The following is a 17853-nucleotide window of genomic DNA, read 5'->3' as shown; positions in this document are numbered from 1 at the left end:
AGGTCATGATCCTGGAGTCCCAGGATCGAGTCCCGCATCGGGCTCCCTGCTCGGGGGGGGGAGTCTGCTTCTCCCTCCGACCCTCCCCCCTCTCATGTGCTCTCTGTCTCTCTCATTCTCTCTGTCTCAAATAAATAAATAAAATCTTTAAAAAAAAAAATAGGGATCAAGAAATATTTCACTTTTCTCTTAGCTGTATGATAAAACTGTAAGTGATAATGCCTGGCAACTGACACTTGGCCTCAGTGTCAGAGAACAACAGGGAATCAGGAGGCTGACACAACAATACAGGCTCCTTCTACAAGGGGGTAGTCCCACTTTAGCTCCAGGCAAATGTTGCCACTTGGAGTGGCAAGTGAACCCCAAACTGTCAGATCTTCCAGTGCTTCAAAAGCAAGTAGAAGCCTGGCGTTTTATGTAAATTTTCCCAATTTTAAAATGTTGGCAACTAATTCACAACTAGGAACACAGTTTGGTGGGCCTGATTTGATCTGTGGGTCACAAGTTCAATCTTGTCTCTTTAATTGCAATGCAAGTTCCTTGTGAGGAACCACTTAAAACAAATTCCTTTTAGATCTTTCACAGTGCTGGGTACATACCATGTATTCAAAGAATTTGTGCTGAGCCACGAAGCTGCTCATGAGTGTTACTCTATATTTAGATTTCAATTCCTTTTGGCAGACATTCATTTGGCAGCTTGGGCTTTCACAGAATCATACGGTATCTGTGAATTCACCACAAAATCAGATGGATTCTCTGAATTTACTAAAGAGGATGGGGCCTACGACATAGAAAATATTCATCAAAATTTCTTGCTTTTGGGGGACGTCTGAGTGGCTCAGTCGGTTAAGTGTCTGCCTTTGGCTCAGGTCATGATCCCAGGATCTGGGATTAAGTCCCACATCAGGCTCCCTGCTCAGCGTGGAATCGGCTACTCCCTCTCCCTTTACCCCTCCCCCCTGCTCGTGCCCTCTCTCACTTTCTCTCTCTCAAATAAATACAATCTCAAAATAAATAAATAAATAAATAAAATTTCTTGTTTTGGGGATGCTGGGCTGGCTCAGTCAGTAGAACATGCAACTCTTGAACTTGGGACTGTGAGTTCAACCCCACTTTGGGTGTAGAGATAACTTAAAAAAAATTTTTAAAAATAGTAAGTTTCTTGTTTTTATTCCACTAATTTGCCTGAGTAATAATCCTCAGATTAATATTCTCAGTCTTGGTTATACCTTGATGCACATTAGAATCACTGGGAGAAACTTTACAAAATACTCCTGCCACACCCACAGAGACTACTTTTTAATTAGTCTGCAGGATGGTCCTGGCATTGGTATGTGTGTAGGTATACATATATACATATGTGTGTGTGTGTGTGTGTGTGTATTCACCAAGTGATTTTAATATGTAGCCACACTAGCGGATCACTTGTCTAGGTTCTGGGAATCAGAACTCATAGGACCGGAGAATCACAGATCTTACTGCCAGGAGTTATCTCATGAATGATTTGGTCCAGTTTCATGCCCTTAAGTCACTATTTTCCTAAAATTACCATCATACCTGATTTGATTACTGTATTACTAATATACTCCACTGTAATTCTATTTGAGAAGGGGGAAAAAGGCTGAAATGTCAGGGACTTATTTATTTAATTAAATTTTTTTATTTTTTATTTTTAAAGATTTTATTTATTTATTTGACAGAGAGCACAAGCAGGGGGAGCAGCAGGCAGAGGGAGAGGGAGAAGCAGGGAGCCAGATGGGATCAGGACCTGAGCAGAAGGCAGACCCTTAACTAACTGACCCACCCAGGCGCCCCAAAAGATTTTTTATTTTTAAATAATCTCTACACCCGACGGAGGGCTCAAATTCACAACCCCGAGATCAAGAGTTGCATGCTCCACTGACTGAGCCAGCCAGGCACCCCCTGTCAGGGACGTATTTAAGTGCTTCCTTCCCAAACATTACCAAGTGACTATTTAAGGAATTTCACTGTTTAAAATAAATCTGTTATGGGGGTGCCTGGGTGGCTCAGTTGGTTAAGCGACTGCCTTCAGCTAAGGACATGATCCCAGGGTCCTGGGATGGAGCCCTGCATCAGGCTCCCTGCTCCCTGGGAAGCCTGCTTCTCCCTCTCCTACTCCCCCCTGCTTGTGTTCCCTCTCTTGCTGTCTCTCTGTCAATTAAATAAATTAATAAAATCTTTAAAAAAAATAAATCTGTTATAGTAATAGACACAAACCAGTGACTTCTTTGTTTACGAACAAATGGCATATTAACCACCTTTTTTATGATTATTAAAATGAGTAATTTTTTAAAATTGAAAATATACATACACTTAGTAAAAATTCCGAAGGTGTGAAAGTATACAGTAAAGTTTACCTACCATTCCTATACTTGGGCCATCTAGTCCCCCTCTCTGAAGGCAAGTACTCATGGATTTTTTTCTGTATCTTTCCAGAGGCATTATTACCATAGTCTAGTTATTTTTTATTTTTATCCTTGAGATAGGAATTTTTAGTCACTCTTTTTGACAAATCCTTGAGAGTAACGGTGCTAAGGTATCAACAGCCTTTAAAGAATCGTTCACAAATTCTACTCTATGTCTGACTAAACAGAAAGACTCCTTTTTAACAGCCTGTGCTGGTCTCAAAATGCTGTTTTGCTCAAGGCCAGGGAGGGATTTCATTAGTTTGTTTTACAAATTGGTGACACTGACACGCATGGAGGCCAAGGTCCTGGCAGGCTCCGTTTTCTTTCCACTGGATCTCACGCTGGAACCGCGCAGTAGCGTTTGAGGAGCAGGCTTTGGGAGCTAGGAGCTTGCAACTTTTTTTTTTTAAAAAATCACAGCTTACAAGCGGTGTCCAGGATCCCAGCCTGAGCAGGAGCGGGGGCCTGCGTTGTGGGAAATCAGGGCGAACGGTTGAAGGCAGTTTCTGGAACTTGGGTTTAGCGCCTTCAAAGCTCGGGTTGCGAAAAACCGCAAGGGAGAAGTGCCGGTTTTGTTTAGCACGACGGGAATTTGGCGCGAGCCTGGAAGGAAAAGAGGGGCAGGAGAGCGGCCAGTCTGAGAACGACTCGGGGCGCTGCGCGGAGCCCACCGATAGGCTCCCTAATTTCTTTCCTCGCTCGGCGCTTCTGAGACTTGTAGTGTCCCAACTTTTAGTTTTTCTCCTTTTTGTTTCCACCAACCTTTAGCTGTTCTTCCCTTCCCACTTAAAGACTACCGCATTTGATGGGGGGTGGGTGGGTAAAAACCAACAAAACACAAAACAAAAACACTTCCGGAGGGATGGTTCCTGGAGGCGGGACGTAACTGGGACTTCCCGCGAAGCCCCGTTCACGCTAATCCCGCGATGCTTCCTGGGAGTTGTAGTCCTGGGGTGCGCGACGCCTCCCGGGCCAGGGGAGATTAGGTGTTTTTTCTGATCTGGTTTGTTCTGGGTTTGGGCATCTGAGTCAGCGAGTCTTGAGGTGTAAAGAGCTTTAACTCTGTTAAAAAGTTCTACATGATTCCTACTGTATATTTTGCAGTATGTATTTTTTTTTTTAAAGATTTTATTTATTTATTTGAGAGAGAATGAGAGACAGAGAGCATGAGAGGGAGGAGGGTCAGAGGGAGAAGCAGACTCCCTGCTGAGCAGGGAGCCCGATGCGGGACTTGATCCAGGGACTCTGGGATCATGACCTGAGCCGAAGGCAGTCGCTCAACCAACTGAGCCACCCAGGTGCCCCATTTTTTTTTAAAGATTTTATTTATTTATTTGAGAGAGAGAGAATGAGAGACAGAGAGCACGAGAGGGAAGAGGGTCAGAGGGAGAAGCAGACTCCGGGCTGAGCAGGGAGCCCGATGCGGGACTCGATCCCGGGACTCCAGGATCATGACCTGAGCCGAAGGCAGTCGCTTAACCAACTGAGCCACCCAGGCGCCCCTGCAGTATGTATTTTTTAACGGTTTTTTTTCAATGACCGTATGTAAATAAAATGAATGGTAGTTGCTCTTTTAGAATATTAAAAAGCATAACAAGAAAACAGAAGTGGTGGTATGACTACGTTGACTTGGTACCAACAGTTCAGAAAGGTATAGACTGAAACTAAAAGCCTTTCTTCTGTACCTGCCCAGCTCCCTCCGTAAGAAGAAAAACCCCAGCCTTTTAAAGAAAAAATTATAGGTGCAAATGTACATATTATTAAGAAGTATACAAAAGTGATAGTGCTATAATACTCTTCTCAAACTTCCTTTTTCATTTGATAATCCATCTTGGAGATCTTTCCATACTTGCACAGAAAGAGCTATCTTACTCTCTTTTTAATGGCTGTATTGTAGTTTATTCCACAAATACCATAATTTATTCATCTACTGCCATCTTCTCGGTTCCATTGAGGGACATTTCGGTTGGTTCTAATTTTTTTTCTGTTGCAAAGAATGTTGCAATGATCGCCTTGAACATATTTTGGTGTAAATCCACAGGGTAAATTCATAGAGACAAAATTGCCTGGTTAAGGAGATGCAGCTTTAGAAGTTAATAAATACTACCAAATTGACAAATTGTGCCAATTTACACTCTTATCCAATAATGTATAAAGGTATTTACTTCCTCACTTCTGCTCTAGTGTTGGGTATTATCAAACTTCAGAGATTCCACTTCTCTGAAAGGTGAACAATTTGTTTTCTTTTGATTAGCAGTTTCATAGTCATAAATGAGGTTGCACTCCTGTGTGTATTGGCCATCTGTATTTCTGAAATACAGATACTCTGTACAAACAAACATATTCTCTGCTCAATTTTCTACAGGGTTGTTAATTTTTTTCTTACTGATTTGTCTGCGCTTCTTGAAAATTAAGGAAGTTAGTCTTTTGTCTATTACCGGAATTGTGAAATTTTTCTCCTAGTACATCATTAACCTTTTTTTTTTTTTTTAAAGATTTTATTTATTCATTTGAGACACAGAGATATATATATAGAGAGAGAGCATGAGCAGTGGGAGAAGCAAGGGAGAGGGAGATCAAGAGTCGGTGGCCTTAACCGACTGAGCCACCCAGGCCCCCCAATGTGAATATATCAATATAAAGTGCATTTGTGTGGCAAAAAAAAAAAAAAAAAAATACAAAAGCAAAATCAGAAGGTTAATAATGTGGGACACCTGGGTGGCTCAGATGGTTAAGTGTCTGCCTTCGGCTCAGGTCATGATCCCAGGGTCCTGGAATCGAGTCCCACCTCAGGCTACCCAGAGGTCCCAACATGATTTTTGTTACCTTTATTGGGGAAAAAGCCCCAGTGAACATTAAAAACATACCCTATTATGAGATACTATGGCAGGATTGGAGGTTTATTTTGGGGAAAGAATAGAAATAAGTAAGTGGCACTCCAACTTTTCTCAAAACATCTGCTTATCTTGTATTATTGCTTTTTCTGAACAATGCCCCATAAGGGCTGCTTCTATTTATTAAAATAAGTAATGAAAACTTTTCTGAATAATATACAACTTAAAAAAGAGAAAAAAATTATGAAAATGATTTTAAAAGTGAGAATTATTGAAGTAGAATTCCCAAATTGAAAAAAGTATTATGTATGTTTAGATATAAGGCAAAGTTTTCCCCCAAATCATGCTTTAGAATAAAAGGTAGATGCCTTGTACTTATAAACTTACAATACATTTTTCATAATATATGATTCGAAACATGTAGGTTAAAGTAAATCTTAAAAGTTTTTTTTTTTTTTTTTAAAGATTTTATTTATTTATTCATGAGAGATAGAGAGAGAGGCAGAGGGAGAAGCAGGCTCCCCGTGGAGCGGGGAGCCCGATGCGGGACTCGACCCCAGGACCCTGGGATCATGACCTGAGCTGAAGGCAGACGCTTAACTGACTGAGCCACCCAGGTGTCCCGTAAATCTTAAAAGTTAAATATTGTGAAGTCATTTGATCATTTTGTATATAACTAAACAATTAAAGTATGTAGGCATTTGATTATTAATATATACATATATGGACCCAAACATTTTGTTTTTTTGGATTGTCTTTTGGTGAAATTTAGAGTTGGCTTTTATTCAGACCTATGGTATATGGTATATTCTATATAGTATATGGTATATTCTTGCCATTTTGGTATTTTTGATCACAACTTTAGTTTGGATATAGCAATGCAATACTTTACCCTTAGAAGAAGTTCAGAGGTATAAACATCATTTAGGAATAAGGAGCAGGGTTCGGCGTTGTTTACCTTGCATTATGATTCCTGTAAGCAAGGAGTCTTTCCGAAGATATAACAGTTGGACTTACCAATCGGAAGAGATAGTAGCTGAGACACCTGTGAGAGGGGACACCTTGTGATGGCAGCATTCATTTTATTCTTCTTTGTCAACTGTACAGCACAATGTTAGCTTCCCAGGATGAGTAAACTGGTTAATTACACAGCCACAGTAGGGTGTGCAAGAAACCAAACCAAACCAGATGAAGAACAAACCCTCTGAATTGTCATCTCTAATAAGGCAGTAAATAGCTGTGTGCTGTTTGGCATTTTGCAGTTTTTACTGACTTGTTTTTTATTGCTCCTTTTTTATTACAAGAATAATATATGTTGGGCGCCTGGGTGGCTCAGATGGTTAAGCGTCTGCCTTCGGCTCAGGTCATGATCCCAGAGTTCTGGGATCGAGTCCTGCATCAGGCTCCCTGCTCCTTGGGAGCCTGCTTCTCCCTCTGCCTCTCTCTCTCTCTCTCTCATGAATAAATAAATAAAATCTAAAAAAAAGAATAATATATGTTCACCTTAACAAATGTATATGAGTAAAAAGAATAAAATGTAAACCATCTGTGACCCCATTATCTAGTGATAACTGGTCTGTTTTGGTATATAAGCTTTTTCATATTTTATAAATATACATAACATATATATTTATAAACTGGCATTGTACCATACATATTTTAAATTTTATATTTATATTTCGACCCAGTGACATTTACAGTCTTTGTGCTTAGTGAATTTTGACATAGTACATACAGGCTTGTAACCTTTTCTTCACCAAAAAACGGAGTGTGAACATTTCCCAGGCATTAGGTATGTTTCCACATCATTTTATTATTTAAAGGATTTTATTTATTTATTTGACAGAGAGAGAGAGAGCGCGCGCGCGCACAAGCAGAGGGAGGGGGAGGAAGAAGCAGACTCCCCGATGAACAGGGAGCCCAAAGTGGGGCTCCATCCCAGGACCCCAGGATCATGACCTGAGCCGAAGCTTAATGGACTGAGCCACCCAGGTGCCGCTATACTGCATTTTATTTTTTCCTGTGTCAGACACTTGGGCTGCTTCTACCTTTTGGTTGTTGTGAATAATGATGCTATGAACATGGGTGTACAAATACCTGTTCAAGTCCTTGCTTTCAGTTCTTTTGGGTATATACCTAGAAGTGGAATTGCTGGATCGTATGGTAATTCTATGTTTAATTTTTTGAGGACTTGCCACCCTATTTTCCATAGCAGCAACTTCACATCATTTTAAAGCCATTTGTCGGTTCTTCTGGTCAGTATTTTGTGATACCCAAGTAGGCCCCAAATACCCCAAGGGATGTAAATTTCTCAAAACAAAAATAGCTATATTTTATTTTAAAATTCCCTACAGAGGGACACCTGGGTGGCTCAGTCGTTAAGCGTCTGTCTTCGGCTCAGGTCATGATCCCAGGGTCCTGGAATCGAGCCCCGCATCGGGCTCCCTGCTCAGCGGGAAGCCTGCTTCTCCCTCTCCCACTCCCCCTACTTGTGTTCCTGCTCTTGCTGTGTCTCTCTCTGTCAAATAAATAAATAAAATCTTTAAAAATAAATAAATAAAATTCCATATAGAAATTTAGTAAGGGAGGATATACAATGAAGATTTTGTCAAAATGGTGCTTCAGTGCTTTATTTCTTTTCCAGAATAAACCTTAAAGAAGATGCATATACGTGAGCTCAATGAAAACGTTTCTTTTTTTCAAGGTGATAATGTTTAAAGGGTTAAGGTGGTTAAAATGTTGCATCCATGACCAGTCACCTTCTTCTCTAAATCCTAGACCTGACCTGCATATCCTAGGGCCACATCGAGCTGAAACACTCCCTGAACCTACCTTGGGCTGGACACAAGAGTCTGGAGAGAGCCAGCTCAGGAGCAAAGGTACAGTGAACCAAACCTGGTCATCATACAGTTCTCCTTCTCACTGCCCTGTTTTATTTCCTGCATAGTATAAATCACTATTTTAATTGATCTTGTTTGTTTGCATGTTTCCTGTCTGTCCCCCTCCATCAGAATGTAAGCTCCTTAAAAACTGACTTACACCTTTTCCCAGAATCACACTGGGCACAAATCAGGTTCTCAATAAATACTTGTTGAATGAATAAATTATCAAATGATTGAAAATTTGCTCTCCTAATCTATTTCCTTTTACTCTTAAACTATTTTAAAAAATTATGAAATTTTCTAAACACTCAGAAAAACACCCACTACTCAGATTTAACAAATTCTAAGGGTTTTATTATATGGCTTCAAATTTTCTTCTATCTCTTAAAAAAAAAGGAAAAAAGTTAAAAATATACAGGAAATGGAGAAATGGTTAATTTGGGGAGTACGTAAAAATGGTCAGTCTTTGTCAACCCATAAAATGAATGGTTCAAGTGCATTACTTGCATAAACTCAAACTACAGATCCCAGGCAGCATTGCAACAGTTCGGCCCGTGGCCTATTCTTTTCTCTTCTGCAAACAGCCAATGAAAGGTAGGGTTTACAAAGGTCTAGGATGACATCTGGCGTATTGGCTGTGGTCAGCTTCAAATCAAGTTATTGCCGTTTGGAACGTGCTGCTGAAAACCAGATCTAAAAAGGCTTTTCCGATTAATTTGCAGCTTATTCTCTCTCTTGTTTCAGAGGGAAGAGAAGCTGACTTAGTAATTGAAATGGATGCAATACTAAGTTACAGCTCAGAAGACACTGAAGATTACTACATGCTGCTGGGGTGTGATGAGCTGTCCTCGGTAAGACAGTGGATAATGCTCTTCTTTTTCAAGTTTTTATTTAAGGTGGTAACTTTGAACTTTTAGTCACATTGCCTAGAAACCTAATCTTATATTCTTTTAAAGCACGTTTGGCTTAGAGAAAGTTAAGTATTTAAATCTTGGGTCTTTACTTGGGTAGAGTCCTTTTGCAATTTTATAGATGTTTGTGATTGAGTATGTATATTCTGGCACATGGCCATAGACTCTTATTTCAAACACACTAAAAATATGTATTTGAAATTTTATTGTAGTGCTCTTGGCCGTGTTTCACAGAATACATAAGCTATATCTTTATTATGGTATTTTATACTAAAATTGAAATAAATGTAATTTTCTAGTAATTAGTGTTTTTAAAATGTTTTATTAAAATATGTACTTTTATATGAGCAGTTGAATCATATAAGCCAAGAAACATCCTTTTATGTTAACGTTTTAAATCATGTGAGAGAAATGACTTAAAAGCGTGGCTTCTGAGACAAAATTTGTGAAAAACTCTGTGGTTGTTCACTTTGATCTACAATGAAATAATGTTTTTAAAGGGCCACACAATGATGAAGGTTGTAAAAGTTTTTTAAATTATGGAAAACTCATTTATATTTCTACTTTCCAAGGATAACACTATTAATGCTTGGTTTATTAATCTTCAGTCTTTTTCCTATATTTTTTGGAGACATGTTTGGGAAGATATATATTTACTTGTTGATTCCTGCTTTTTACCCACTCAAGGATTTCTCCATGCTATTAAAAACACTCTTCATACATATTTTAATGTTGCACATTTCGTTTTATTGTTGTATCACAATTGATTATTACCTTATTGTAAATATTTCATTTATTCCTAGTTTTTCAATGTTTTAAATACTGTTGAGATGAATAGGAAGTATATTTCAATTATATTATTAAATATATTTTATATAATTATTAAAATGTTTTAATTTTATTACTAAAATATGCCTATTAATATTAAAATATTTTAAAGCAAAATATTTTTCTATTTATCTTTGTTTCATAAGGCTGGAGTTGAGTAACAATGTGCTTAATTTTGTTTGGAAAATAGAATGTGACGGTGGACATAAAGGTTTAAAATCTCCATTGTCATCACACTGAGGGAGTTATCTTAAGTATCTTGTAGTTAAGCACACGCTCACACATGCACACACCTGGTTCCAATACTCCTTTAGTTGTATATTTCTCCTTTAGGATAATATGTTACTCTTGTTTACTTTAGTGGTGATTTACCTTTATAGCAATTGAGAAAGCTTATTGACATTTTTACCATCTGTTATGAATTATACTATTGCAGACTAGTTTTTGAAGGAGCTTTTTAAAATCAAAGGAACATAATTTAACTTGATAAGCTTCACAATTTGAATTTAAAAAAATATTGTTATTCTAAGTTATAAAGTAAAGGTCATTATATCCCCATAAATAAATCCCTAGACCCTTTTGGTCAGTCTTTCATAGTTATGTTATTGTTTCCTCAGTCTACAAAGAAGGAGAAGTTTTGAATAGACTGAAAAAAATGATCCTATTGTTTATTTATAATGTTTATAACAGTCTCTTTCATTATAGCTAGCGATTTTGTTACCAGTTATAGTCATACTTACCTGTATTGTGGCATATATTAAAAGCATTGTCTTGGCCATTCCTTCTTTACTGATTCTGTCAATGACATAGCATGTTTAGATTACAATCATTTATTTAAAATGAAATGACCTGTCACAATTTTGTCAATTCTTTTTATATGTATCTTTCCCCTCTTTTCATATATATATTCCCCATTTAAAAAAGATTTTATTTTTTTATTTTTAAGTAATCTCCACACCCAGTGTGGGGCTTGAACTCACAACCCCAAGATCAAGAGAACATGCTCTAGGGGTGCCTGGGTGGCTCAGTCGTTAAGCGTCTGCCTTCAGCTCAGGTCATGATCCCAGGGTCCTGGGATCGAGCCCCGCATCGGGCTCCCTGCTCAGCGGGAAGCCTGCTTCTCCCTCTCCCACTCCCCCTGCTTGTGTTCCCTCTCTCACTGTGTCTCTCTCTGTCAAATAAATAAAATCTTTAAAAAAAAAAAAAGAGAACATGCTCTACCGACTGAGCCAGCCAGGCGCCCCTAAAAATATTTTAATTCCATTTTTTGAGTATTTAGTGTGACGTTTCCTTTACTTGATTTGTATTGGATGGATTTCTTTTACTTCAAATATTCCTTGATTTGATGTTTTAAAAAGTTGACCAGAACTGTTCATACTCTAAAGCAATTTATTTATTTATTTATTTATTTTTAAAGATTTTATTTATTTATTTGACAGAGAGAGACACAGCGAGAGAGGGAACACAAGCAGAGGGGAGAGGGAGAGGGAGAAGCAGGCTTCCCGCCAAGCAGGGAGCCCGATGCGGGGCTCGATCCCAGGACCCTGGGATCATGACCTGAACCGAAGGCAGATGCTTAACGACTGAGCCACCCAGCTGCCCCCTCTAAAGCAATTTAGCATTTATAATTTCAAAGCAACTTCATATTTTGATTCTATTTATAACAACTGTGTTGACGCACACACACATATAATTCTTTTGCTTTAGTATATAGTTCTTACAATTTAAAGCTTCTGTTGAAAATTAATGAAATGACATATATAAACCCTGGAAGGGTTTCCACACTGTTGAGTAGAAAACAGCATACCCTCATTTCAAAAACATTTACTGAAGGTTGATTCCAAGTTAGTTAGCTTTTTTGCCTTGAATCAGATTTTACACAAAAGACACACGTTATGAAATCTTCTAAAGTCCTTATTAATGCATACACCACACACTCATGATATAAGACATCCTCTCTGGTGTATATATTACTTGAATTTTTGATATTTGGTCACCATTTCAATCCTGATTTCAAGATTTCACAGACTTGAAAATTGAGCATAAACTTGATAAATGGAGACACTTATTTTTTGTTTCTAGTTCTCTTCTTATTGACTTCAGACCACCTGGGTTTAAATCTTGCCATTTACTAGCTATGTGACCTTAGGAAATGGTTTAACTTTTCTATTCCTTTGTTTCCTAATCTGCAAATAGGGGTAATGATAGTACCCACCTCATAGAGTTATTTTGGGGATTAAATGAGACATGATAAATAAAGTGCTTAGAACAGTGCCTGGCACATTGTGGGTGTGGCTGTGGGCATGGACATTGTTTTGGCCTCACACTAATACTGTACACTTGGAACTTTGTAAATTTAGATTACTCCATAATTGACATTATTTTTTTTAATGTTTTATTTTTGAAACATTTTTTCCTTTTTTTTTTGAGTAAGTTCTATGCCCAACCTGGGGCTTGAATTTACAACCCCAAGATCAAGAGTCATATGCTTTACCAACTGAGCCAGTCAGGTGACCCAAAATGATCTTTCTAAATTTATTTTTATTTATTTATTTATTTTAAAAGATTTTTATGTATTCATTTGAGACACAGAGATACAGAGAGAGAGAGAGAGCATGAGCAGGGAGAGAGGCAGAGGGAGAGGGAGAAGCAGGCTCCCCGCTGAGCCAGGGGCCCTATGTGGGGCTTGATCCCAGGACCCTGGGATCATGACCTGAACCGAAGGCAGACACCTAACCATCTGAGCCACTCAGGTGCCCCAAAATGATCTTTTTTAGAAAAGATTTTATTTTTAAGTAATATCTACACACAATGTGGAAGAGTTCCATGCTCCACTGACTGAACCAGCCAGGTGCCCTCCAAAATGATTTTTTCTTTTTTAAAGATTTTCTTTCTTTCTTTCTTTCTTTTTTTTTTTTTTTTTTTAAGATTTTATCTATTTATTTGTCAGAGAGCGAGAAAGCACAAGCAGGGGGAGTGGCAGGCAGAGGGAGAGGGAGAAGCAGGCTTCCTGCCGAGCAAGGAGCCCGATGCAGGACTTGATCCCAGGACCCTGGGATCACTACCTGAGCGGAAGGCAGACGCTTAACCGACCAAGCCACACAGGCATGCCCTAAGGATTTTATTTCTTTATTTGAGAGAGAGAGAGGGAGAGAACACAAGGGGGGTGGGGAAGGGTAGAGGGAGGGGGAGAAGCAGACTCCCCAGTGAGCAGGGAGCCTGACAATGTGCTCCATCCCAGGACCTCAAGATCACTATCTGAGCCAAAGGCACTTAACTGAGCCCCCCAGGGGCCCCCCCAGAAAAGATTTTTTAATAGACTTTATAAGAGCAGTTTTAGGTTCATAGCAAAATTGAGCAGAAGGTGTAGAACTTTCCCCTATACTTCCTTCCCTCCGCTCAGGCATAGCATCCCTGTTATCAATATCTCCACTAGAATGGTTCACTTGTTATAATGATGAACCTACATTGACACATCACTATCACCCAAAGTCCATAGTTTTTATTATGGTTCACTCTTGGGTTTGTACATTCTGTAGGTTTGGACAAATGTATAATGACATTTATCATACAGAGTACTTTCACTGCTCTAAAAATCCTCTGTGCTCCACCTATTTGAATAATTTTGAGCTCACAGAAAAGTTGTAAAAATAATACAGAGTTCCTATATACACTGCATCCAGCTTCCCTTAATGTTAGCATCATATTACAGTTATCGTGCACAGTAAAATTATACAATAATTATCAGAAAATTAATATTGGTATAAAAGTATTAACCAGGGGCCAGCAAGCAATTTTTTTTTTTTTTTTTGTAAAAGACCAGCCAGACAGAGTCAGGACTAGAGTAAGGTAAGCAGGGCACTTAGGACACACACAAATTTTTTTTTAAGTTCTTTTTTAAGTTTTTTTTTTTAAAGATTTTATTTATTTACTTGTCAGAGAGAGAGAGAGTAGAAGCAGGGGGAGTGACAGGCAGAGGGAGAGGGAGAAGCAGGCTCCTTGTTGAGTAGGAAGCCTGATGTGGGACTCAATCCCAGGACCCTGGGATCATGACCTGAGCTGAAGGCAGACGCTTAAAAGACTGAGCCACCCAGGCATCCCAGGACACAAAATTTAAGGAGGGACTAACTCTCAGGGTTGTGCAAGTGCAGAAACCTAAGAGAGAGAGAGAAAGAGAGTACCTCCTTAAACCTAGGTATCCTGCTTGTCTCACCCTGGTGCTGTCCCTGAGATAGCAAACATTTTACTTTTTTATTTTATTTTATTTTATTTTATTTTATTTTATTTTATTTATTTTATTTTATTATTTTTTAAAAAGTAGGCTCCATGCCCAGCATGGCTTGAACTCATGACCCCAAGATCAAGACTTGAGCAGAGATCAAGAGAATGATACCCAACTGACTGAGCCATTGAACTCCCCCCCCTTTTTTTTTTTGAGCTAGCAAACATTTTAGATTTTGCAGGACTTACGATCTCTGTCACAGCTACTCAGCTCTGCCAGTTTAAGAAAGTAGCCATAGATAATATGTGAAATGAATGACGATGGCTATCTTCCAATAAAACTTTATTTAAAAAAATAGGTGACAGGCCGGATTTGGCCTTTGGGCCAGAGCTAGTCAACCTCTGATCTGAAGGATAGGTCTCATTGTCATTTCATCAGTTTTTCTACTAATGTCTTTTTTCTCTTCCAAGATCCAAGCCAGAATTTTTTATTACACTTAGTTGTCTTGTTCCCTTAGTTTCCTCCACAGTGACAATTTCTCATACTTTCCTTGTCTTTCATGATGTGGACATTTTGAAAAGTAATGGTCAGTTATTTTGTAGGATGTCCCTCAATTTTGGTTTGTTTCAGGTTTTCTCTTGATTAGACTGAGGTTATGTGTTTTTGGAAAGAACACTGCCGAAGCGATATTGTACCTTTTTCAGTGTATCACCTCAGGGCTACACGATGCTGATATGTCTTATTGACCTGCACACATAGTTAAGGTGGTGTCTGTCAGGTTTCTTCTGCCGGGTTTTTGCATTGTAGTTACTAGTTTCCCTTTTGTAATTAACAAATATTTTTGGTGAAGATTCTTGGAGACTGTAGTGTGTCTCCTCAGACTTTCACCCACTGATTTTAGCATCCTTTGGTGGATCTTGCTTATAACAATTACTACTATAGTGTTTGCCTAATGGTGGCTTTCTATTTTCCTCATTCATTTTATATTTATTTCTCAGAATTCTTCCGTAAAGAAAAGTTATCCTTTCTCCCATATTTATTTATTTATTCAACTATTTTCGTCACTATGGATTAATAGTTATTGCATTTTATGGATTATAACACAATACTGCCATTATATATTTTGTGGCTCAAATTGTTTCTCTGGCTCATGTTTTAATTATCATTCCATTAGAATGATGTAGGATCATCCCATGGGATTTATTTCAGGGATATTGTTAATATTTGGAGTTTTAGGGGGAAAATCCAGTTTCACACTAAATGAATTGAAGTGCTGGAATTTTTTCTCAAAATATTTTTATTATGAAAAATTTCAACCATATATAAAAGTAGAATAGAAACAATGAATCCTCATAGATACTCAACTCAAATAGTTATCACTGGATACTAATTAATTCACTTATTGAAATGAGTCTTTTCTACAGCATATCAGTTTCCATCACTAGAATCAGTTCATTCTTTTTTTTTTTTTTAAGATTTTATTTATTTATTTGACAGCGAGAGAGACAGCGAGAGAGGGAACACAAGCAGGGGGAGTGGGAGAGGGAGAAGCAGACTTCCCGCGGAGCAGGGAGCCCGATGCGGGGCTCGATCCAAGGACCCTGGGATCATGACCGAGCTGAAGGCAGATGCTTAATGACTGAGCCACCCAGGCGCCCCTAGAATCAATTCATTCTTTTAAGAATAAATCACAGTTTCCAGAAGGCTCCTATTATGCTATAATCGTGTTATTTAAAGAACATCTGTCAGTCAATAGTCAAGTATTTATTCAACACTGGGCATCCGGCCAGTACTGGAAGTGATGGGGGTAAAACCAAACCAAACCAAACCAAAAGGTGAGAAATAGTGCAAGTGTATAAGAAACCTGGCATCCAGCTCAGGAACCAAAGCTAATGCAAAGGAAACAATTTGAGAAAAAGTAAGTGCTGTGCTATGTGGTACTATTTATAAATGCAACAGGAATTAAAGGAAGAATATCTGAAAAGATTTCAGAGAAGAGATGAGGCTTGAAATGATCTTACTAGGTCAAAATTCAGACACATGGAGGGAGAGACAGAGGGTGTTTTTGTGGCCAGGGAAATTTGGAGAAGATCCATCCAAGTGGGAATCAAATTAGTGCCTATTGCACACTCAAGTATTTCCTGAACAGATCAGAATATTGTGCTAATAGGCTATGGAAAAGATAAGTTTTTAAGTTTTAAAACTTAATTTCTAAAACTAATATATTTTCAATAAGGAAATGTGGAGTATGAAGACACAATGGAGAAAAATGTTAACCTAATGCTTAACATCTTGGAGTATGACATATGGGTGTGTGCACATATGCTGTATTTATGTTTTTTTTTTAAAGATCTTATTTATTTATTTTAGAGTGAGAAAAAGGGGGAGGGGCAGAGGGAGAGAGAGAGAGAAACTCAAGCAGACTCCATGCTGAGCATGGACCCCGAGGTGAGGCTTGATTGATCTCAAGACCCCAAGATCATGACCTGAGCAGAAACCAAGAGTCAGATGCTTAACTGACTGAGCCACCCAGGCGCCCCTATTGATGTGTTATGTAGGTACATGCACATATATGTAAATATATTTTTTAAAGATTTATTTATTAATTAGAGAGAGCCCGCACATGAGTGGGGGCGAGGAGCAGAGGGAGAAGGAGAGAGAAGTAGACTCCCTGCTGAGCAGGGAGCCCGACGCGGGGCTCAATCCCAGCACCCTGAGATCAGGACTTGAGCTGAAATCAAGAGTTGGATGCTTAACTGACCGAGCCACGTAGGCGTCCCATGTGTAAATATTTGTAAGTGCGTTTCCATATGTATTTAGGGTCAGACTACCTTCATTCAAATACTGGCTCTGCCACTAGATATGTGGTCTTGGGGCAATCACTTAACTTTTCTATTTCTTGGTTTCCTAATCTGTAAAATGGGAAAAATTACAGTACCTCACAGAGTTGTTGTGGGAATTAAATGAGATGTTATATGTACAGTGCTTAGAACAGTGCCTGGCATATAGTAAGTCTCAATAAATCTTAGCTATGGGGCGCCTGGGTGGTTCAGTTGGTTAAGCGTGTGCCTTCGGCTCAGGTCATGATCCCAGGGTCCTGGCATTGAGCCTCGCCTGGGGCTCCTGGCTTGGTGGGGAGTCTGCTTCTCTCTCTGCCTGCAGCTGCCCCTGCTTGTGCTCTTTCTTTTTTTTTTTTTTTTTAAAGATTTTAATTATTGGGCGCCTGAGTGGCTCAGTTGGTTAAGCGACTGCCTTCGGCTCAGGTCATGATCCTGGAGTCCCGGGATCGAGTCCCGCACCGGGCTCCCTGCTCGGCAGGGAGTCTGCTTCTCCCTCTGACCCTCCCGACCCTTCCCCCTCTCATGCTCTCTCTCTCAAATAAATAAAAAAAAAAATAAAATCTTAAAAAAAAGATTTTAATTATTTATGTGACACAGAGAGACACAGCGAGAGAGGGAACACAAGCAGGGGGAGTGGGAGAGGGAGAAGCAGGCTTCCCGCTGAGCAGGGAGCCTGATGTGGGGCTCGACCCAGGACCCTGAGACCATGACCTGAGCCGAAGGCAGTCGCTTAACTGACTGAGCCACCCAGGCGCCCCTGCTTGTGCTCTTTCTTGCTCTCGCTCTCTGTCAAATAAATAAAATCTTTAAAAAAAAAAATCTTAGCTATTGTTATTATTGTTATCATCTATATACACATATACATATATATTACATAGTCCTTTTTAAGGTAAAATATTGTGGTTTT

The 17853-nt window shown here is 39.0% G+C and overlaps 1 protein-coding gene across 1 annotated transcript in view; it reads left to right on the top strand.

Moving 5' to 3' along the window:
• The first annotated feature begins 3818 nt into the window (after nucleotides 1-3818).
• Nucleotides 3819-17853, top strand: part of DNAJC12 (DnaJ heat shock protein family (Hsp40) member C12) — a 37510-nt gene continuing 23475 nt past the window's right edge. The window contains exons 1-3 of the mRNA XM_045877930.2: nucleotides 3819-3936; nucleotides 8042-8142; nucleotides 8890-8996. Coding sequence (XP_045733886.1) covers nucleotides 8919-8996 — 78 coding nt within the window. The 5' untranslated portion in view covers nucleotides 3819-3936; nucleotides 8042-8142; nucleotides 8890-8918. The remainder of the gene's footprint in view (nucleotides 3937-8041; nucleotides 8143-8889; nucleotides 8997-17853) is intronic.

This window comes from Mirounga angustirostris, unplaced genomic scaffold (genome assembly GCF_029215605.1).
Source record: "Mirounga angustirostris isolate CCGP_5_RB_7025 unplaced genomic scaffold, mMirAng1.0.hap1 SCAF_6, whole genome shotgun sequence".
Classification (NCBI taxonomy): Eukaryota; Metazoa; Chordata; class Mammalia; order Carnivora; family Phocidae; genus Mirounga; species Mirounga angustirostris.
The sequence above is the reverse complement of the archived record's forward strand: the minus strand, read 5'-3'. Positions and strand labels throughout refer to the sequence as shown.